The 22,790-nt window shown below is 41.8% G+C and overlaps 2 protein-coding genes across 2 annotated transcripts in view; both read left to right on the top strand.

Annotated features, from left to right (window-relative positions):
* Positions 1-2,470: 2,470 nt before the first annotated feature.
* egr3 (early growth response 3) lies at positions 2,471-11,123 on the top strand. The gene is made up of 2 exons (XM_084025558.1): positions 2,471-3,115; positions 5,603-11,123. The coding sequence occupies exons 1-2, from the start codon at positions 2,962-2,964 to the stop codon at positions 6,679-6,681; spliced, it is 1,233 nt and encodes a 410-aa protein (XP_083881684.1). The 5' UTR covers positions 2,471-2,961; the 3' UTR covers positions 6,682-11,123.
* Positions 11,124-11,344: 221 nt separating this feature from the next.
* Positions 11,345-22,790, top strand: part of bin3 (bridging integrator 3) — a 30,037-nt gene continuing 18,591 nt past the window's right edge. The window contains exons 1-3 of the mRNA XM_084024205.1: positions 11,345-11,462; positions 19,803-19,851; positions 21,308-21,348. Of these exons, the coding sequence (XP_083880331.1) occupies positions 11,455-11,462; positions 19,803-19,851; positions 21,308-21,348 (98 nt within the window). The 5' untranslated portion in view covers positions 11,345-11,454. The remainder of the gene's footprint in view (positions 11,463-19,802; positions 19,852-21,307; positions 21,349-22,790) is intronic.

The raw sequence follows: 22,790 nt of genomic DNA, 5'->3' as shown, positions 1-22,790 counted from the left end.
TATTTTTTATTTCTAAAACTCAGTAGAAGCTATTGCAAAAGACTGGATTTGATATGAAACTAAATAAACACACCTTTAGAGGTGAAGTGATGGTAAAAATACAACTAAAACATCTTAAATCTAACACCATTGCACTTTTTTAGTAGTCAAATCAGAGATTCTCCACTGAATGACTTCAAAACTTCACCTGAAATTAAAAAAAATGTTTATTATCATTTAGATTGGAAAGCTAATATTGGGAAAGATATGCTGTCAATATTAGAGTCTACACATTCATAATAACAATGGAGGCATTGATAAAACATGATGTAAAATACAGTCCATACAGTTACTGTTGGTATGATTGGGGACGATGTATTTCCAGATCTCTAACAGCAAAGGAACAACCGTTGTAGTCTCCCCCATGAAGCCTGGAAAAAACAAAACAATAAAATAATTTGCCTATGCATCCACAGTGCCTGGGAAGTTTTTTCCACTGTGCTTTGAAATGATGTTGTGCCTTCCGCGGAGTCCCCGTATGCAAAGGAGAGTCGGAGAGATCTGACCCCCGCGGGCCGCCGAGACCGCAGGCCCGGCCCACGTGATCCCGGCTCACAGTCGAGGAAATGAGCTCGCTACAGGTAGGTGTTCCAGCTGGGCCGCCAACTTTCCAACCACGGAGCCGGGCTGACTCTTCCCTGGAGGAGACGCGCCACAGTTAGTCCCCAACCTGGCCCGAGGGCCTGCATCCTTAACATGACGTAGCCTTTTTTTCCCCACGGGTCAAAATAACAGGGACAACAGACGATACGAGGCAATAACCCTGCTATAAAAACTACCTTTTATAAGCTTATAATATTATGTTTAATGTGTGTCATAGGTGACAGCGTTGTTCTACCTCACAGTCAGTCTCCTGTTAATTAGTCCTCGCTAAGCATCTCTAATACACCCCCAGGGTTTGTTTAATTATGCATGTATACAAATAAGCATTCCCATGTCGATATCTTCACGCCGCAGACGTGGTGTTTGCTGTTGAAGTCAATTCCGAGGGTTTCTCACCGTTTACCATTTAACATCGTAATCATCGTTCAGCTGTGGTGAGTAGCTCGAACCCAATTCCCTCGTTAAACTCGTGGCGCCCTTTGACCCCGGACCGCTGTGCAGAAAGTGATGCAGAGAGAGGCTGTTAAGGGAGTGAGTCAGCATGAGGCAGATGATTAAGTCAACGCAGAAAACAATCCGCCTCCGGGTCGCACACGGGAGTGCTGAATTTGGAATGGAGTCCGTTATTGTCTGTTTTGTCCGCTCTCCCCCCTGGTACAACACAGCTACTCATAAAACACACACACAGACCAGGATGGAGGACTTGCCCGTGGCAGTGAGACACACCAGATCACTGGCTGCTGCTCTTGTTTGTGTAAGCCCCCCCCCCCCCCCCCCCCCCCTCCCAAACACAGAGCATGATTCAGACCAATTCTCCCACACACTCTGTTTACACTTCTGCTTCATTGAGGTACTATTAATTTCTCAGGTCTGAATATTCAGGCACATTTCATTCAGTAGATGCTGTGAATTGTCTGTGAGGCCTGTGTGTTTTTCTTATTGTTGGCAGAAAACAGAACAAAAACCAAGCAACTCCTCGCTGAGCTGCACTGTGACAGTGACACTGCATGACCCCAAAAGCCCTTTCAGCTGTTTGTGTAACAAACCGAATCATAAAGGGGATATTTCTGAAACATTATGAGGCAACCACTGTGTGTATTTTGTGTTTTTTTCTTTTCACAAGTTGGTTAAAATTGGTTAAAAAAAAGCGAGCCATGACGCTTCGTCCACTGACATCTCTTTTAACTGTCTGTGGCTTCCGATCACTTTTCCACTTCTGCCTCACCCGGAACCCGCATGTCCAAATACAGACGTGAAGGGGGCGTGGCCGGACACTGCCTTATTTGGAGTTTCCACTTAAGCGGTCAACTTGGGCTCCCCGAGTCAAAGCAAGCCTGCGGGTTTTTTTTTTTTTTTTACAACGCGCTCGTAATATTTACAAGCGATTAACTCCAGTCAATTACTGGCTTTTGTAAGTGTAAAAAAAAAAAAAAAAGTGGGAGTTTGAACCACGGGACGGCGCAAAGCGTGTGCACGTGTTACAAAGAGCACAATGAAAGTACTTCTACTATCCAGAGTCGGGTTTTGTTTTTTTTCTTCCTGTCTGAGTTTATGTGGACAAAAAAAAAGTAGTTTGAAAGAAAAGCAAACTTCTGTTGTTTGATCAGCATTGGTAGAATATAAACAAACGCTCTTTCTCCTTTTCTCTCTCTCACACACACACACACACACACACACACACACACGCACAGCCGCATAAAAAGCTACCACATTCCTACAGAAAACCCGCTGCAGGTAACGTGGAGATATTGGTAAATAAAAAACAACTTTATCTATCGGAGCCTTTTTTTTTTTTTTTGCCTCCACTGTAGTTTCCACCGACTGACGCGCGGAGAGCCTGGGCGCTGGGCGCTCTGTCCATATATGGTCATCTACGTCACGCGAATGTTCCATCCCCCTATTTAACACGGGCAGACTGGAGTCCCCTATCCAGCTCCAATAGAGCACGTAGAGCGGCTCTTGTGCAACCAACACCACCGCCACCTCCTCTCATTGATTCACAGACTTCCAATTCCCCACAAGCAGCCCGTCCGCGTCCACAGCGCGCAGATTAATAACACCAGTAGCCTGTGATCACACAGGAGGAGATACACCGGCGCTGCTCCTCGTCCTCCGCGGGATACTTGGATAGCTACAGCAACAGGATCCATCCCTGCTCCTCTCTCCTCTCTCTTTATTTTTGATTTTTTTCGCGCCTGATCCACACCTGTGTTTTTTCCCCACTTTTTTCTTGTTTTGTTTTTTTGCGCGCGCGTGTGTGTAACTTGGATACCTGCGCGTTGTTGCTTTTGTATAAATGTCGGACTGAATATAACTGCTATGACAGGGAAACTAGCGGAGAAGCTCCCTCTTACGATGAGCAGTTTAATAAACACGATCCCTGACAGTCTCTACCCAGAAGAGGACATCCCGACGTCTATGAATATTTTCACCAGTACGGAATCTATAAACCACTATTCACAGATGAACACAGGTAAGATTTTACACTACTTTTTCTCTTTGTGTTCTGATTAAAGTGGCTCAAACTGCGATGTGCGCGCAAGGCAACAGTTGTCTTTGGGGCTCGGAGCACCTGTTTGCGCGCTGGCTGTAGCGCACAGACGTAGATAGAGAATACCTTTTTTTATTTCGGGGTCAGGTGTAGGCCAACACCGGCCACTAGAATAAGAAGCAGCTTTTAAAATGACTCACTTTCAGCTCGGCCGTGTTTTTTTTTCTGTTTCTATTTTTATGATCTTTCATCCGTGGCCGAAATGTCAACATTTCAACTCATAGATGATTTTATTTTAAATCATCGGCTGACATGTGAAATTTAAGCAAATACATATTTTATAGTGATATTAAATCCACAGAGCTGAGGCGCGTTTGAGGAAATGTCTCGTTTTTTACGCAAAGTCCACTAAAAAAAAACGCAATCTGCGCCTGATCTGAAAGTGAAAGCTGGAGGTTTAGGGGAAAATGTGTCAAATGAATGTGGTCACACTGATTTGTTCATCACATCCCCCCGCAGAGACGGGTCAACTTCTTTAGACAACGACTTCCACAAGTGCAGTATAGCGCGTCTCAGGCTGGCCGTCAGTAGGCGTGTGTGGCTGCTTTTCCCCGCATATGAAACAAAAGACGCCAGGGCCCCTGAACCCCCTCACACTCTCACTAAATTACGAGGCCCCGAGATATTGATCGATGTATCGCTCAGTCCGGATTAATGTATATTTCTGAGGAAGTCGGGCGGCGACATGAAGACGAGCCGTCGGTTCGGCTCAGTGTTGGCATTAAATCAATCTCTAATTGGCTCGCCCTCTGAGGTGATGGGTCACCGCTGCAGGAAAATACACCGAATTCTACCTGAAGATCTCCACGTGACTTTATTTTTTTTTTACATTCAAGTTTTTTGTTCACGAATTAAAACACCAGAAATACGTCCCCATCCTTGTTCACCAAAGAAGTGTGCGTCTTTTTTTATTCCCAGCGCCAGGTCTTATAAATAGGATAATTCATTATATATCTTCTAATAAATTTAAGCGACACATTTCTCTATAAACACGGCAACAAAATGTATTTTATGTGACATCTGACAGAAGAAATGGAATGAAGCTGATGGGGGGAATAAAGATGTTGCAGCACAGGTGTGTGTTGCTGTCTTAATTAGGTCTGATCCTGATGAAAATCACAATATAAACTCCAAAAAAATAAATACATGGCATTTATGCATGTGTTCTATTTTGTGGTCATTAAACAAAAATATATTTTTTAAGTAGCATGCTGTAATTTTACAGGTGGAGCAGGTGTGTGCTTTACTCTTCATCACTGACCTATATGAAAAGATTATTATGTTTAAATATCCCACAGTTCCCTTTATACCTCCAGACTAAAGATATAGCATAAAAAGCATTAATATCAACTAAGGCTTGATTTCTAAATGTCAAACCCCCCAAAAACCAAGATGCCACAAGTGTCATTGTCCCCATACACCTCGGTGTCACAATGTGTGAAAAATACATAATTTGGCTTTTGTTTGTTTGATTATGATTTGCCTTTAGCAGGCTGTAATTACTGGGAGTGATTTTATTTAAGCACCCCTGTGTATGATTTCCTGCAAATGAAAAGAGAGACGTCTGCTTTAACTTCTGTTTAGGAAAGAATTCTTTTCAAATGTCTCACATTAAGCCATCGGAGCACGATCAGCATATAAATGTATCCCCATTAAGCACATCTGCACGTGATGGTTTTAATGGCATCTTTGGAATAAGTTAAATGTGTGTGTGTGTGTGTGTGTGTGTGTGTGTGTGTGTGTGTTTGCAGTGTAAAGTGTAAGATTCTCTACAATTAAAATAATAAGGAAATTTGCGAAAAATGTCGTTAAGCTCGCTAATGCTGAGATTGGATTGGAAACACTTGCATTTAAAAAAAATTTTTTACCCGTATTATGTGCAGATGTTCTGTGCTGCAAATGTGTTTTGAATCCTTGAGCGTGATAGATGTGGCGTCTGTCTTATAATCCTCCCCGCTGTAAAGAAATCAGATCTTGCCATTCAGTTTGGCTGTCCTCCTGAGGGACACAATGACTGGATCAAAGGGGGTGTTTAGGTCCTGATTTATGAGAGCTTGTGGGATCTGAGAGAGAGAGAGAGAGAGAGAGGGAGAGAGAGAGAGACCACTGTCTCACATGCAGCAGTCACTCACTTAACTTATAGGTCTGACAGCGCTCACATTTCTTTATGAACTGTAGTGGACTTCTCCTATTTCGGATCTCCTGTTACATTGCTGCAGTTATGCAGAAAAGCTGAATTTCAGGACAAATTGAGGACTCCCCCCTTCAAGTGCATATAGCTTGACAAAGTGAATTTTCTAGACTTATTCTCCACTTTTGCAGGCTGATTGCAATTCACATTTAAATCTTTGTGCAGCCATGTGGATGATTTGCTCATGATTTTTTTTCTTTTTCTTATTTAATTTATAGATAATATCATGGATCTGGGCATGGGAAGCGAGAAAGCATCCGCAGAGATTCAATATGGATCCAGCTTCCAGTCCAACCGCAGCGGGCAGACTGTCACCTATCTGGGGAAGTTTGCCTTTGACACTCCGCCGTCAGGTGGCATCGGTGGCTCCGGCTGGTGCTCTGACAACAACATCATCAGCCTCGTCAGCGCGGGGATCCTGGGTGTTTCTCCGTCGCCCGGCACCGTGACAACGCAGACGTCGTCCTCCGCAGCCAGCATGGGCGGCCAGACGGCAGACATGGAGCAGGTCTACGGTCCGCCACTGCCCGCCTATTCCACCTGCAGTGACCTGTACCAGGACCAGGTCTCCTTCCACCACAGCCCCGCCACCAGCACCGCCCTCGCCTACCCGGGCAATGACTATCACTCGACATCCAAAGCCTCCATGGATGGCAGCCTTTTCTCCATGATCCCCGACTACAACCTTTTCCACCATCAGGGGGACGTCGGCGTGATGGAGCACAAGCCCTTCCAGACCATGGATCCCATCCGAGTCAACCCTCCGCCCATCACGCCCCTGGAGACCATCAGGGCGTTCAAAGACAAGCAGCAGATCCACCCTGGTTTCATTGGCGGGCAGCAGCACCCTCAACAGCACCACCCGCCGCCACAGACTCTCACCCTCAAGCCCATCCGACCGCGGAAGTACCCCAACCGCCCCAGCAAAACGCCCGTCCACGAGCGGCCTCACGCCTGTCCGGCAGAGAACTGCGACAGACGCTTCTCGCGCTCAGACGAGCTCACGCGTCACCTCCGCATCCACACGGGTCACAAGCCCTTCCAGTGTCGAATATGCATGCGCTCCTTCAGCCGGAGCGACCACCTGACCACGCACATCCGCACGCACACGGGCGAGAAGCCCTTCTCCTGCGAGTTCTGTGGACGCAAGTTTGCCAGAAGCGACGAGCGAAAGAGACACGCAAAGGTCCACCTGAAACAGAAGGACAAGAAGCCAGCCGACAAGAGCAGTGGGGCGGCTGGGAGCCACAGCTCGCCACCCAGCTCCTGTGGGGGGCCGACACTGGGAACGTCATGACCGTCACTACGTGCACTTGGACTGGACCCTCACCATGGCTCATAGAGAGACTTAGGGAAGAAGGGATGATGCGTCCACTATGAGATAAATAGGTGACTCTTTTCCTCTCTTTTACATCCCCTGCTCTTTTCAGTTTCCTTCTATTTTGAGATGGATGCCTTTAGTTAAAGTCAGAGGGGAGAGGCTGCTACGCCCTTCTCCTTCAAAGTAACTCAGAGCCTCAGCTACTGTAACACAGTGCCAACACAAAGAAGGGCACCTCGGCACATTCTGCCCACGAGACCACCCGATTTGGGATGGATACACTTTTTTTTTTTTTGTAAATTTTACTGAGAATTTCTAAATTGGAAGGAAGCCAGAATCCATCATAGGAGTCTTAAAAAAAACAGACAAAATTTTAAAAATGGAGTTTAGTTAAAGGGTAAGTTGTCTGGGATATGTATGCATTAATTTTATTAGGCTGTTTAAAAGTGCAATTGGTTATATTTGTGTACTGTCATGGATACCTTATTAGTGGCACTTGACTGTCTTTCTGTTGTTTTTGTTGAGGTGTCGTGTTTTTTTTTGTTTTTTTTTCTATTTGAATGTTGTTTTTCTCAAAAGAATGTGCCAAATGTATTGTGGTGATACAGCCAACCTTGTTCTTATTATTGTGCCTGACATTTGCCAAACATAGCAGTGATATCAGCTAAGCACACATGTTGAGTCAAAGGGAAAAGATCAAGATTTCAAACACCGTTTCTCAGATTTACATTCATTTGGCTCGACGACAACGACTGAAAGCGTCACACAAAGCAAACTGGTGTCTTGTCCTGTTACCTGTACTTATAAAGCAACCATGCCTGCAGCAATCAATGCCTTTGCCAATACTTATTTATTTGTAGTCACTGAGAGACACTGTGTATTTCTGTTGCCTTTTTTTTTTTATATGGTGGCTTTAAGTGGCGTTACCAGATATCATTTCTGATGCTCTTTTGAAAAGCTCACCAGTTCTTATTCTCTTTTTTTCTTTACAGTTGAGTTCTGCAATTATATGCAATATATTCGTGACATATGCCATCAACCCGTACATCAAATTAACTAAGAGCACAGTCACACAGACTGAACTACGTGCAGTGAATAAGTGACACTGGGTTTGCAAACCAGCAGCATATGAAAGCAGAGATGAATGAAGGGGGACGCGGTGTAAAAGGGACTAAACTACTTGGGTCTCAAATTAAACGATGAGCAACATATGGTGAGATAGAAATTAAAATGTCCAAATCCATGTTTACATCTTTTCTAATCGAGAGACTGAGACTGAGTTGTAAACTAAGGACGTGTTGTTTTTTTGTACAGTATACAAACATGTATGCAGGTAGCTACAGTAGAAGTTTCACTTTTGTACTCAAATGTCAAATGCACCATAACTCAGTATTAAATTGTGCATATATGTGCATGCCTTCATGCACACTATGTAAATACAAATGTCTGCATAAACAAGAACTTTCAATTGACTGGATGCTTGTGCGGAATGTGTCTTACAGCTTTTCGTAATGTAGTTATAATACAGAATATTTTGTTGTCATAGGTCATTGCAAACATTTTTTTGGAGCGCTGTAACAGTGCCAAATATGGTGTATTATCTTCCATAAAAGAGAAAAAAAAAACAATAACAGCATTCGCACCATTTGTACGTTTTAAAGTGGTTACTGATTTAAGGAAGCACTAATGTGTTCTCTGAATAAACAGCAAGATTTTTTTTATTTATTTTTTACATTTTGTTTATCTCCATTATAGTCGCAATCAGTTATTTCAATTAACACATCTCTCCCATTGCAAAGAAAAACAATGTTTGGAGGCTTTCTTAAACAAAAAATACATTAACGACGCAATGCTCATATTTTTCACATTCCTTATTGATGTCCTGATAGAAGGAAACGGCTCTTATATGAAACATTTTGTGTAGGCTCATCTCTCCCACTATGGGATCTTAAAAGTGTGTTATGATAATATTGACAAATGCACAACAATGACCACATATTATTAAACATATGTCAGCCTTTTCCCCTTTTTATTATAAATATATAAGTTTAACTATTCTTTGTAAAGCAGGAAGGGTTTTTTTTCTCCAAGACTGCATTATTCCCCCGTGGAATGAAATTTGAGTAATAACCTCGTCCAAGACTTGAGATCATTACTGATTTTATCCTTTAAGTTTATCACATTAATACCAGATAAACTTCTCTCCATCTACTTTGACCGGCAATATATTTATGGTTCGTGGCTGTGCTGTCTGATTATGAAGGAGTGTGTGCAGGGCAGAGGATTTATATAAACATTGTTATCAGCGGGGGGAAAAAAACATAGTCAGTAGACACGGCAATCAGACTTAAAGAGAATATCGACTGACAAACGCAAAGGCCAAAAGAAAGGTTGAGAAAAGCAGTGGCACAGAGAACCAGTGCATCCAGAAATGAGCTTCCAAGGCCACGCTTTCCCTTTCCTGTAACAACCAGCTTTCACTGCTGAGCTTCCTGGCAAGTGTCCACTTATTTTCCAATTAATTTGGCCTCAGAGATTCTTTTCTCAACTCATCTAACGTGGTTAAATGAACAGACCTCCTTGCACTTTTTCAGATAGTTTAAAAGTGCGTAGACCCCGAAACATCAAACTGTAAATCAATACTTTTTATCATAAAATAAATCATTTATTGCATGGATGGCCATTGACCAGTGAAACTTTTTCTGAGCTTATCCCGATAAAATGCAACAATCTTCTTCCACGTTACATTACCCAGCATGCCGCGTGTCTGATCCCAGATAATTAGCTGGATAAGATTCAAACGTTCGATTGGGATTTGCCAGGTTAAATCTCGCAATGAGTAATGGCCTCTAGTGTTAACGTCATGTAGCAGATAGTGTATGAGGTGATAGGGAAATACAAAAAATGTTTATCTAGAATAATATGATGTTAGACACATGTTCATGAAAGATTATCTTTAATGTATTTGACAAAAAAATCTCTTGATTTGACACATTTCTGGTGAGAATGGATGTTTTTAATGACAATATATAGAACGTGGCCTCCACTGAGAGAAAACTGTGTTCATGTTTGCTTTGTGTTGAGAAACGATGCAGAGCGAGGCGGAGACTACGCCAAACTATCTCCACGTCGAAATGAAGCCATGTAATTAGATTCATCGTTGCAAACTCGATATTTCATCAGTCGTATCCTCTCACTGTGTATGTCACTTTTTTTTTGGTTTTGTGACACTTTTGTAATGGACGGATAGATTTTTGTGAATTTATATGATCCCCTGCATCCCACTCCCTCCATACAGTTTGGTGTTTGAACAACAATGCAGGCTGCACCACGTTCTGCTGAACAATAATCCTCCGGTGTAATGTGCAAAATGCTATAGATATATGTCAATGACTTGTTAGACAAACGCAGAAACAACCCCCTCTTAATAATGCTTCTCAGAGAATAATTTATTTAATGTTTCTCTTACGTTTTTTATTGTCCAAAAGTGGGCGGCTGAATGCTCTGAAATTGGAATCTGCCTCATCCTCCTTCTCTTCTCCACGTTGGATCTGAGCCAACATCAGCAGCCATCTTTGTGCCAAACTGGGTTGCAGGGTTGGCTGATCAAAAACAATATGAGAACTCCACAGGAGAAACAAATCATAAATGTGACCTCAGTCTGCTTGCAGTTGAAGGCAAGCCTTGTGCTATGTTTGCGTTTAACTGTTTGATTTAGTCTCCGTGAAGTTGGCCTTAGGCAGGGCTGTAGGCGTGGGCTCTTTTCGTGACAATTAATAATTACAAGATTGTTTTTTTTTCTTCTAAAAAAAAAAAACCCCTCATGTTTGAAGAGATTTCAATAATGTGTAGATATTATAGGCTGCTCACGTCATCTTATGGACTAACAGGGTGGCTTCAGGGATTTTGTGGTCTTCAACGGTGACACCATGGTGTGTTCGGATGGAGTCGATACTCACTGTTTTCTGTTGTGTTGTATTTCCTTTTCATTGCAGTATATCCTCATGTTTGCATGTGCACGGGAATCCTACCCTCAGATGCTGTGGGTGGTGCTCATTTCTTTATTATGCATGAAAATAAGTCACATTGGGTGAAATGGGATAAACCTAACAACAATTCAAGAGAGATGATTGAAAACACACTGGGATAACTGTTCCGTTTTTTTTTTTTATTGTTTTTTTTTTTTTAAGAAAACAAGGGGTCTTGTTTAAAATGTTGTGGATGTCTTTAGCCTATTTCATGTTTTTATTACCTTATAATAAGGTCATTTTACGATGAGCTGAATATTGAAATGAATTTTACTATATCCTTGTGATGGGGAGATGTGCTCCCCTGTTTACTCGGCACTTCAGTTTGTTGTAATGCAATTGTTTTGTTATTTCTATGTAAGTACTTGAATAAAGAAAAATATCACTTGCCTTCAGTTTACTTGGATCTCTTGAGTGCTCGCGCGCACATGTACGCGCATATATCCAACACGCGCACATACACGAATATTTTTTGGATTTAACACACACATTTCTCAATACCATATGAACAATAGCCGTCTGATAATATTATATTAACACATCAAGTGTATTTTTTTTGCTTCCTGCTAAAAAAAAATCGTCCTTAGAGGAAACACGAGCGGCTAAGTTCCGGACTTCCTGTTTAAAGCTCAACTGTTGTTGACTGGTAGAAAAAGGGGATGAGGTCCGCGGAAAGACAATAAAACTACCCCAATGAAACCGGAATAAAAGTTCGCTCAAAATGAGCTGGTATGTATTCTCTACATCATTAAGTTGGCGTGCTAGAATTAAACTCGTAAAGGATACAGCCTATCGACAGGGGAAGTAGGGCAGCTGGCTCGTCGACCGGGCTCCGTCTATTTCCTGGTAGCGCTAACGTTACACAAACTGACGTTACAGTAGCGCTAGCTTGCTAAACTCGCGAATAAAACATCTCCGAGAAAAGTAGTCGTACCTGGAAAGCAGTTTCTTGTCCTTTTAGTCAGTTTCCAATAAAGTGGTAGCGTTACGTTCCAGGTAACTTCGACCGAAGTGTGCTTTCGATAAGGTCAAGTATTAAGCTAACTTGTACAGTAACGTTACCGGGTTAACGCTAGTTTGGTTGCCGAAACGTTGACGCCGGTTTAGTTAGCATCGTATCTGAACGTATAGCTCCGTGTTTAATGTTGATACACGTACAGGTCGCGCCTTTTAGCGTAACTTGAAACTAAATGTAGCTAGCTAAATGTTGGGTCAGCGGGGTCACGACCGTTTAAAGGGATTTTACCATGACGGTTACAGCTGCTGCTAGCTAACGTTAGCCTTTTTGACAACAGTCACAGCATTTCAGGATTTTCTTTCTCTTTTTTTGCACTCTAGTGTAGAAATAATAGTAATGTGACGATGTCCTGTTGGTATTATCTAACAACACAACATTATGTGTCTTGGCCACCCATATGCTCACATTTAGTTTTACTAGGACAACACAAGTTTGACAGTTGTTGTTGACATTTGGCTTAAGTTTGGGTTAGTTATCCTCTGAAGTTACCTAGTAGAAGCAAATGAAGCCTCTTGACACGTAGGCAGCGTTTGATATCAGGTTTTGGGGGCAGTTATGTCTGCAGACCTCGTCATGGGATATGAGGACCTCATCTTGGGATATGCAGAACTCGTTTTGGGATGCAGACCTCGTATTGGGATATGCAGACCTCGTATTGAGATATGCAGACCTCGTATTGGGATATGCAGACCTCATCTTACAATATGCAGACATCCTATTGGGATATGCAGACCTCATCTTACAATATGCAGACATCCTATTGGGATATGCAGACCTCATCTTGCGATATGCAGACCTCATCTTACAATATGCAGACATCCTATTGGGATATGCAGACCTCATCTTGCGATATGCAGACCTCATCTTACAATATGCAGACATCCTATTGGGATATGCAGACCTCATCTTGCGATATGCAGACCTCATCTTGCGATATGCAGACCTTGTCTTGGGATATGCAGACCTCGTCTTGGGATATGCAGACCTCATCTTGCGATATGCACACCTCATCTTGCGATATGCAGACCTCATCTTGCGATATGCAGACCTCGTCTTGGGATATGCAGACCTCGTCTTGGGATATGCAGACCTCATCTTGGGATATGCAGACCTCGTCTTGCGATATGCAGACCTCATCTTGCGATATGCAGACCTCGTATTGAGATATGCAGACCTCGTCTTGCGATATGCAGACCTCATATTGGGATACGCAGACCTCGTCTTACAATATGCAGACCTCATCTTGTGATATGCAGACCTTGTCTTGGGAATGCGTTTTAATGGAAGTATCTGTGTCATTTGTCATTTCAGCCCCTCTAAGTGAAGTCACTTTAATACTAATGGGTCATACCAGTCTAATTCTGACTTCTCGCCATGAGCAGACATTCCTCCCATCTTCAATACATCTTGTGTGCATCAGTGTCTGCAGTGTTTACTCTAGTAGAGTGATAACACAAGCAATTTTGAGCTGTCCCCTTTTGGCGATGGGCCGATTACACCATTTTCCATTCATTTTCCATTGATGGGGTAAATAATTGGCAGATTAATCAATTATGAGGAATGTGAAAGTGATAACCATGTCATTATTTATATACACTTTAAAAAAATGTATGGAGCCATGGATGAAGAGAGGTGGTGTGAACGTGGTGAACAGTTGGTTTCATGACATAGTCTGAATGGATGATCCGCACAGATATTAGCTGAATCTGCAAGTCTTGTCATCAGCGCTCTTGCATCCAGCTGGTGACGTTCCTGAGAAAGTAAACAACAGCAAACAAGGCTGTGCTATCATTTTCAGCCAAATGGCAACAAGGAAAAACAACTATTTTTCCATAGCCGAATGTTTTTGTGCATTTCTGATTCTTGATTCGTCCCTCCGATAAGAATATTTAATTTGTATATCATCAATTGGCATTAAAGGATAACATCAACACTAGTTCCTGACTCCATACAGTAAACAGTATTGTATCATAATTTATTTTCCTTTGGTGGGCCTTTGTTTTGTCTTGAATTTTTCGGTAACTGGTTGTTTGTGACTCTCAAGCCAAGTTTTGTTTTCCCTTTGTGGGAAATGGTTCCCCATCAGGTTCAGCAAGATGTGTAATCTGCTCTAGAGTCTGTGCCTGTCACTCTGTATTGTAGGTTTCACATAATTGATAGCATCATACGTTCACGCCCCTCACAGCCTACTGTGTGTGTGGTACAAGTGGTTTGCTTAGGTATTGAGCGATCCTAGAAAATCAATTGGCTGTACATTTCAATAGATCACATAGTGTAGCTCAACATTGTCAAACTTCTGGTCCATTTTTATAAGTTGGAACTTTTTAGTTGTTGAACAAAAACTTGAGAAATGGCCGTTTCGTTAGTAATCACCCGTTTGACCCATCATCCTCACATTTTAAGGCTTTCGGGCTATGCAGACAGGGGAGCTCGACTGTTTCTCTTCTGCAGTTTCTCGGAGGTTCACAATGGTTGAATTTTGTCTCCACTCAGGATTCTGCTGAAACTATAATTGCTTTAAACAAGAATGTGAAGCTTTGTCATACCATTCCTCAGTTGTGTGCTGCTTTTCAAGGATTTTAAAAAGACGTTTTGTATAAATTCAGTGCTTGTTTCTCACAAGTAATGACCGCAATTCATGACCGCAGTTCAAGTTGAAATACAGAGAAACTAACGTATTAGGCCTATAATGAACCCTTTCAGTGCGTCTTCGACGTGTATGTATATTAATTCCCTTTATGATATGTTACATATTCTTAGTGTCACTTTCAGGGGAGACAAGGAAGCAAGATGGCGTCACGAAGTTCAGTCAGACAGTCAATTGCTGGCAAGCGACGCTTCTACCAGCACGCACCACCAAACACAAGGTCAAGAGTGGGGTGCTCGACCAGTGAAAAGAGTTCTTTATGGGCTCTGCTGATTGATGCATTCCACTACGGCCTGCACACTTGCCTCTATGACGTGAGGGGTTTGACTTTGGGGTCATGATCAGAACAATTCCACTTCCCAACGTCTTCAACTAGCCCTCTGTGCTCCACGGAATAGCCAAGGTCGGATGATGCACTATCCCTCTAATGGCGTACACATTGGCAGTTTGAGTGAAAAGCCATTGGTTCTTCCAGTCGATGCATAATGTGTCCCGGAGAGAGAAGACTGTCGCGTCTTTGTTCTTGCCTACGTGCTTTCTTGATGGCGGTGACGTGTAGCCTATTACAGCAAAGATCAGATAGCTCTGTAAATGCAAGTTCAACATCTTGCTGATGATGACAGCAAATTGTGTAACGGAGTACTTTTTCCAATGCGTCTTGGCCTGAAAATGGGCAATGACCGAATATGACCAAGAACCTCAATTGCTTGAACTATTCTTTCTGAATCTCTTATTTGTTCATATTTACTTCTGTGTTTTTTTTATCAATGATGTGCATTTTTGGACACAAGTACTGTAACTAGGGGTGTAACGGTACACAAAAATCTCGGTTCGGTACGTACCTCGGTTTTGAGGTCACGGTTCGGTTCATTTTCGGTACAGTAAGAAAACAAAATGCAAAATATAAATGTGCTAGTTGTTTATTACTTTTGTGCTTTTAACAGTAGGAACATGCACTGGAGCTAGAATGCTGCTCAAAAATATAAATACAAGTATTTAAAATATTTATTTAAAAAATAAAAATAAATAAAAATAACAGACTGTTTCTTTAAAAAAAATTCTCCATCTGATGTGCAAAATTGAACAGTTGCAACACTAAATAGTTTCAAGTTGTTGCTCAGATTAAATAACATGAATAAGGCTCAGACTGTTTTTTTAAAAACAAATCTTTTCTCCATCTGATGTGCAAAATTGAACAGGGCAGGGAGAGGCTGTTTAAATGCGGTGGGGAGCTGTGTTTGCACTAAAGGCGGGTCCACACCGGACCGAAAATCGGCGTCTTTGAGAGAGTCGGCGTCCGTGACATGAGTCTCCTTGGTGTGGTCGCTCGAACCGGCCCACGTCGGCGTTCATTTCAGCCGATTCAAATGTGTAATCCGCCATTCGAGTCGGCCATATTAAGTAGCCCGACTTCATTTACCGACGCGAGTCGGGCAGTCGGTGCGGTGTGGACCCGCCTTGCTACGCTCGTCTTTCTCCTCGTTGTAGCGATGTGGTGCCGTTTCAAATGCGTCAACAGGTTTGACGTGTTGCCAGAAACATACCCGACCTCACATGAACAATGTCGGCAAACCGCTTTGCCGAAGTGTTCCCAAACGGGAGACCTTAATGTCGCGGGAGGGTCCTCCAACTCTGGCTTGTTGCCAACGCTAGCGGCATTAGCCATGACGTCCGCTACTACTGCTGTTTATTGTGTCGCGGTGTGCGCAACTGCGCATGTGCGGCTGCAGCACGCTCCACAAATGCGGTCCTCTACTTAATATGTCCGTATGGAAACTCGTTCGGTACGCCTCCGTTCCGAACCGAGCACCCCGTACCGAAACGGTTCAATACAAATACATGTACCGTTACACCCCTAACTGTAACATATACAACTGCTGTTGAATTTCTTTTATTATTTATTTAATTTGTCTAAAATACCAGGGCAATATTCATTCAGCTGAACTACCCACGCCTGCCATCACAGGGGTTAGATGATCTGTTTTCAGAAAAATTTGGACTTCAGCCGGCGTAACGCATAAGTTTTCTGTCTTCGGCTGTCTTGCGGTCGGGCCTCATGTCATGTCAGACTTTAGTTCTGGGTTCACAGGACCCAACTTACCAGTGTTTCTAAATGTGACAGCCCCTACAGAAATATGGCTGTGTGAAGAAACGTTAGAAATGATTCTCACAGTGGCTACCATCCTCCCTCCTTCTCATTCTCTCCCTCCGGTTGCCTGCTACATTTTCCCTCTCCCTCCCGAAGCACACTTCAATCTCTGTGTTTGCCAGTTCTCATGAGCAGTTGAAGAGAGTGACCACTTTCCTTTTTGGCTCTTTGTAGAAGTGGATACACTCTGACTCTGAAACATTAAGGACTCTCTGCAGTCCCCCCCCAAATATAGCAAGTATATCCTTTTGGTACATTAAAGGGAAAATCCATCCTAATTCAGTTACACTTGGACCGATTTTATTGATGTCATCGAGAAACAAATCCTGTCTTGGTCAGCGCTGCCAAAACATAGTAAAAGAGAACATTGAAAGTTAACATTTAAATAAGTTTCATTGCGCATTGATGGCTGTTTGGAAGACTTTAGATGTATATACTTAACTCTTCCGTTGGGTTTTTGCTGTGGATGTTCAGATTTTCTCCCCGACACACCCACCAAATGAGAGCAAACATCAAAAGCTTTTGCCAAGCGTCATGAAATGTTGGTAGAAAACCAATTGTCCAACCAGAAACATAAATTAAACGTTAATTTGAATGCAGCCACATTGGCTGGCTGTGTTTTAGCACTGCACAAGCACTATGTGTTCTCTTCTTACATAAGTCGCCTTATGTTCCCTTAAATTTCACATAATTGTTAAAATGGACACAGCATGCTGTTGCCCTCATTGGTGTAAATGCTATGTTCTATGTCTTTTATTAATATTCCTCCACTGCTTTTATTGACATAAAACTTCATTCAAACTTCAAATCGTTCCACCTCTTTCAAAAATTCTGGTTGTTATTCAATGTTCAAGTCCTTCCTATCAGATCAACCCTTCAAAATAAGAGTTTTATAGAGTAACTATATGAGGGGGTTTCAGGATTAGGCCTATAATACCAAATTATTATGGAATAACCTTCCTGTGGGCATCGGATATTGTGATTATTTCTCTCCTCCTGATGCTCCTCCCCCCCTTTCAGAATAAAAGTTAAAAATGTCTATTTTCTTTTCTTAAAAAATTACACATTTTTGATCAACTATTAGAATTATTCAACTTCTCAATGACATTTACACCAATTAAACCCATGCCCACTGTTTCTAATCCTTTCATTTCAGCACAATTCAGCATCCACACCACAATTTCTTCAGAAATTGCTTTTTCTAGTTTGTTAATTAAGCTTTATTTATTCAGGCACTCTCATTGAGGTCAAGGTCTCTTTTACAAAATAGGCCCTAGACCAATTACATATACTACATCATAATAAGACAATTTAGTCTCACAAAGCAATCACTGCACACACAGACAGACACACACACAGAGACACACTAATTAAAACCATCACAAATATTATTAGCAAGGAAACATTTAATGACCCTCAGAGGAATAAGTGTTTAGCAGTTTGTTCCAGTAGCAAGATGCGTAGTACCTATTATTATAAAACCTATTAATATATATGAGTAACTGTGTGTAGTTGTAGTTATCTGCTTGAGTTACGGATTCATCATTCATAAATGATGTAGGTATGGGTCTCGCGAACCGTGAGGGCTTATGCCAAACAAAGGAATGCTGTATTAGGAACAGTGGTGCCAAGAAGTAGGTGCTCACCACGCTGACTGAAAGGGAAATAGGAAATGTACTTACAATAAATTAGTGTCTAGGGAGGCAACTTTTGATGATTGATTGGTATGTCTTTGACGAGGCTGGGTTGTTGCTCAACAATAATTTTCCTGACTTAAATCTCATAGAGAAAATGGATCTTGCTTGTTCTCCTTATCGTGGCTTTGAGAGAGAGCACTGATCTCCAGCCTAAGTTTACACTTAGTTATGTTATTTAAGTAAGTATGTCACTGTTGTACTTTTAGAAAAGGAATTCATGCATGTACGTACTATACTTCAATGTGACGTTGTAGGGTACCAATCAGGTAATCGGAGAAAGGTGAGTCACCGAAGATGTTGGTGAGTAATTTCTGTGGTTATTTTCCGCGTTGGCTCACCCGAATGATGACACAGTGGGTGAAACCTCTTCACCGAGCCAAAAGACACAGAATATTTTTAAGCATTAGTAATCGTCACAGATTGTAATTAACAAAGGATTTGTTCACATTTCTTTAAAAAAAAAAGATAAGATCAAGAAAACTCAATGCAGCACCAACGGATCAAATCAAAACCAGTGAGGCAAAGGAAAATCCCGATACCTGAGCCACTAGTGAAGCGTGTGTTGTTTTTTTTCTAGATTAATCTTGCTGTGATTTGACCATGTTGAGTTTTGTGATTGAGCTGTCATCAAAAGGATCTTCCCCACACATCAGTAGCATTCCCTGGTTGCACAACAAGGCCCTACATCACACCCTCTCTTTCCCATCTCATTAGTCTACACACCTTTCTTTTGACGCAGCTGCTGCCTCACCCTGCCTGTCAGCAGCAACTGTCCATCATATAGCTTAGATTTCAGGCTATTAGTGCGACATCAATGGCAACCTACAGCCAAAGCACATTGGCAAGACACTTTTTTTTTTTTTCCTGCCTTATGCTTTTCCCCAAAGCAGTCTGATGCTCGGCAATGGCAAGGTTTTTGAAATGGAGATAAAAGATTGTGTTTTAACTAAGAGGGAACAGGTTTCTCAAAACTATTGTCAGGATGTCAGCGTATTTGTCTTTTAAGAGTGAAGAAAAGTTTGCATTTCATTCCCAAAATGAGGCGCAACTACTGCAGTTACACTACATACCAATGCACGTTTTGTTTTGGAGTTGATCTGTAGCAATGGTCTCAAGTTTCTTTTTTAAAAGCAAGTCATTTTTGAGTTTAAATATATATTAATGTCTAGGCTTACTATTCTTTCCTGGTATATCTTATAGCATGTGCATTTGTGTGTGATTGCCAGCTGGGGTCATGCAGTAAAGTCACTCTTAGAAGAGGGAGAAGCACTTCTGTTTAGTGATGCAATGGGAGCCAGATGTGTTTAGTGATGACATGTAGTTAATGTACATGGTTTTTGACCGCACACTTCTCTGAGCAGGAGGAATTATCAGCTTCAGATAGTTGGTGTCAGGGACTCTGAATGAGGCGCTTGTTCACAATTTGACCTTTACCAGCCTCTAGTCACCCATCATGCAACTGGTGACAATCAAAGCCTTCAGTAATTCCACCTATTTGGGTGGTCATTTTCCAGTTACTTGTGTCCATCTTTTTTTTTTTTTTCTTGTTTGATTTCAGGATTCCCTTCAAGATTGGTCAACCAAAGAAGCAGATCGTCTCTAAAACCGTAAGTCACTCATCAATCAAAAATGCATAAATTAAATCAACTCTATGTAATCGAATGAATACAAATTTGCTTTAAGGTATTATTTGTAAGACACAATCTGAGAGCGTTTAGTTCTACTGGTTAAACTTCACAAATGGTGTGTATACAGCATGAATGGTAATCTAAATAATGTGAGTGCCTCACCCGAAAGAGCGGCGTCTGACCCATGCAAGGGGGCAGAGGTGGTTACCTTGAAGTGACAGTGAGTGGGTGATCTCCTTGCAGGAGGAAACCACTTCCACTGTAATGGGTCTGTGGCCCCGGCACTCACCGTCAGACCGGGTTTCCAGCTTCCTGTGCCATCCTAGGGAGTGGGTTAGAGGCAGCCCAGTTAGATGGTCAGCTGGTGACAAAGTGTCAACAGCCCTCCTCGTTGTTTTTGACCACTGTATTTACATCCAGCGATCAACAGCATTCAGCCCTCAAATATTTTACCTGTATTTCCACCACTGGAACCCACTTGACAAATATAACATAAGACATTATTTGTCAACCCTTTCCCTACTTGACTTAAAATGTATTTATAACTAACATAACTCATGATGATGACATGGATTTATTTAATCCTCAGAGTAGTATGCAGTTAAGACGATCAAATGTATTTTTTGCATCACTGTGGAGCAACGGAGTTACAGATTGTAATCACAGTGTGTATTGTTAGTTTAAGTCATACACGGCCTTAAAGTAAACGGAAACGGCCAAGTAACCGCAATAGATGATGGATGGTGTAGTCATGTTATCATAACTGCTGAAAATACTTTTAACATGGGGGTGATGAAGGAACATTTAGAAAATCAATGCTAAATGACTACTACTTACAGAAACATCTTCCACGTGTTTAACCCTAATATATCATGCTTTGGTGGGGGCACAAGAGTAAACAGTGTTGTGCATCGCAGTTGTGCTGCTGTCATAAGCCATTTTCAATTTGAAGGGTTTACAGAGCACCACGTTGTTTGGCCTTTGTCTAAAATCATGGCTTAATTAGGGCATTTGAGGATCGTGGGTGAGGTGTTTTTTTTGGCTGCGGTTAGTTCTTTCGTTGGAAACCGGGCGAAGCCGTGCTACGTGCTGACACACGTTATGCAAATAAACAAATTTGTCCCGGCCCTAATTATAAGAAGTTTTCAATCAGTTCAGCGCACTTCAATCATATTTATTGCAGCTAAAGTTCTTTATCAGTCAAGCAGACAGAGTGACCAGCACTCTGTTTTGACCAACTTCCTGCCAAGCCCACTGACCTAACCCATAACTACACCACAAAAAAACTTCCACTAATAATTTGTGTTTGCAAAATTTATAGTTTTTATAATAAATGATCGAGACTTGGCATCTGCGCAAAATATTGCTGTACTATGAAAATAAAATAATGAAATCGCAGAATTTTCATGAAATGTTTTGTTTTTTTTGTTTTTAGGTTGAAAGAGACTTTGAGCGAGAATATGACAAGCTCCAAAAGTAAGTCTGCATTTTCACTGTCTACTTTATTAAGGTAGCCAAAGAAAAGAGGTGTCCTGTATGCTGTATTAATATTGTGATTGTAATACAGCACTTGAAGAGAAAGTCACACTTCATTGTACCCAGTTTCTTTGTTCCACACAATTGGCCAATCCCGGCTGCGTTTGGTCACTTATTTTTTTCTCAACATTGAACAGTGAAAGGACCCATGTTTGATTTATAGTTGTGTCTGAAATGAAGAGTGTCTGAAGAGAGTTTCCTTTCCATTAGATGTCCCCTCAGCCACTGAGAAACTTGGATTAAAGCGAGGGTTACGGTTCTTATATTGTTAAATCTTGTTAATTTCCCATAAATACACAGCTAGTGTTCATAAATTGTGCGAAAGCGTAAAAGTATTTCATGGACTGTGGAGTTCAAGGCATTTTACAAGTAACCAAACAGCCTAAATTAAAAATGTAATATCTAAACCGTTGACTATTTTTTTTAACTGGCCTACTTTGAATTGAGTAACATGAATTCGCTGTTTCTTCGAAACAAAGGCAAGACTGGTTCAGAGCACCCAAGACCTAAGAGCTCAGTACGTTGGGGCCTTCTTCTTACTGTGAGGCTGAGGTTATAGAAACTCCCCGAGGGCCCCGCAGAATGAGTGGGAAGCACCATTTTCCCTCTCAGGTTTTGTTGAGTAGGAGGGCCCATTATCAGCAAGGTGTGGTGCCAATAGACCTTATAGATGAGTCAGAGTAGCAGGCATGTGCAGACATTTAGGTTCTCCACCCTAGAGATGCATATCAACACACTGCGGTTCAGCAGAGGCCTAAATATATTTGGTAGGCTTCACCAGGAGTCCCGTTTTTGAATTCTGTCTGCCTGACAAAAATTATTTTCTGTAACTTGACGTGAATTATGAATTTCAAATAAGTATGATTGCCAACACAAACAACAGCATGCTACTCATAGCTTAAATCAACTTAACAACATATTAGGGCCAAACACACATAAGACATTTTGATAAGAACCTCTTAAATTAGTAAATAAGTATAATATAAACTAAAATGCAAAGTGCTGGGAACCATAGTTTAAAAAAATGTGAGTGCTTTCTCTTTGAATTAATTGTCTGAAGTGACATACACTGGTAGTGACTTATCTGTAGCTAAGCTGGACACACACACACACACACACACACACACACTCACACAAAACAAAAACATACAATCAACACATGACAGCCTCACTCCATTTAGCAGCTTGAATGGTAATTGGCTTAACTGCGTGGCCTGACCTGGTTCCCGTGTGAATGGCAGCGACTGACCAGGTATTTACCCAAAAGGAACCTGGTGCGAATGGTCAAACGTGGTAGAATGCCTCTTCATTATCTGGTGTCATGCAAGGGGTTTGTGTGTGTGAAAGTCGTATAAAAATGCACTAGTGTCATTCCCGTTTGC

The sequence above is a fragment of the Eutrigla gurnardus genome (genome assembly GCF_963514095.1).
Source record: "Eutrigla gurnardus genome assembly, chromosome: 13".
Classification (NCBI taxonomy): domain Eukaryota; kingdom Metazoa; phylum Chordata; class Actinopteri; order Perciformes; family Triglidae; genus Eutrigla; species Eutrigla gurnardus.
The sequence above is the reverse complement of the archived record's forward strand: the minus strand, read 5'-3'. Positions and strand labels throughout refer to the sequence as shown.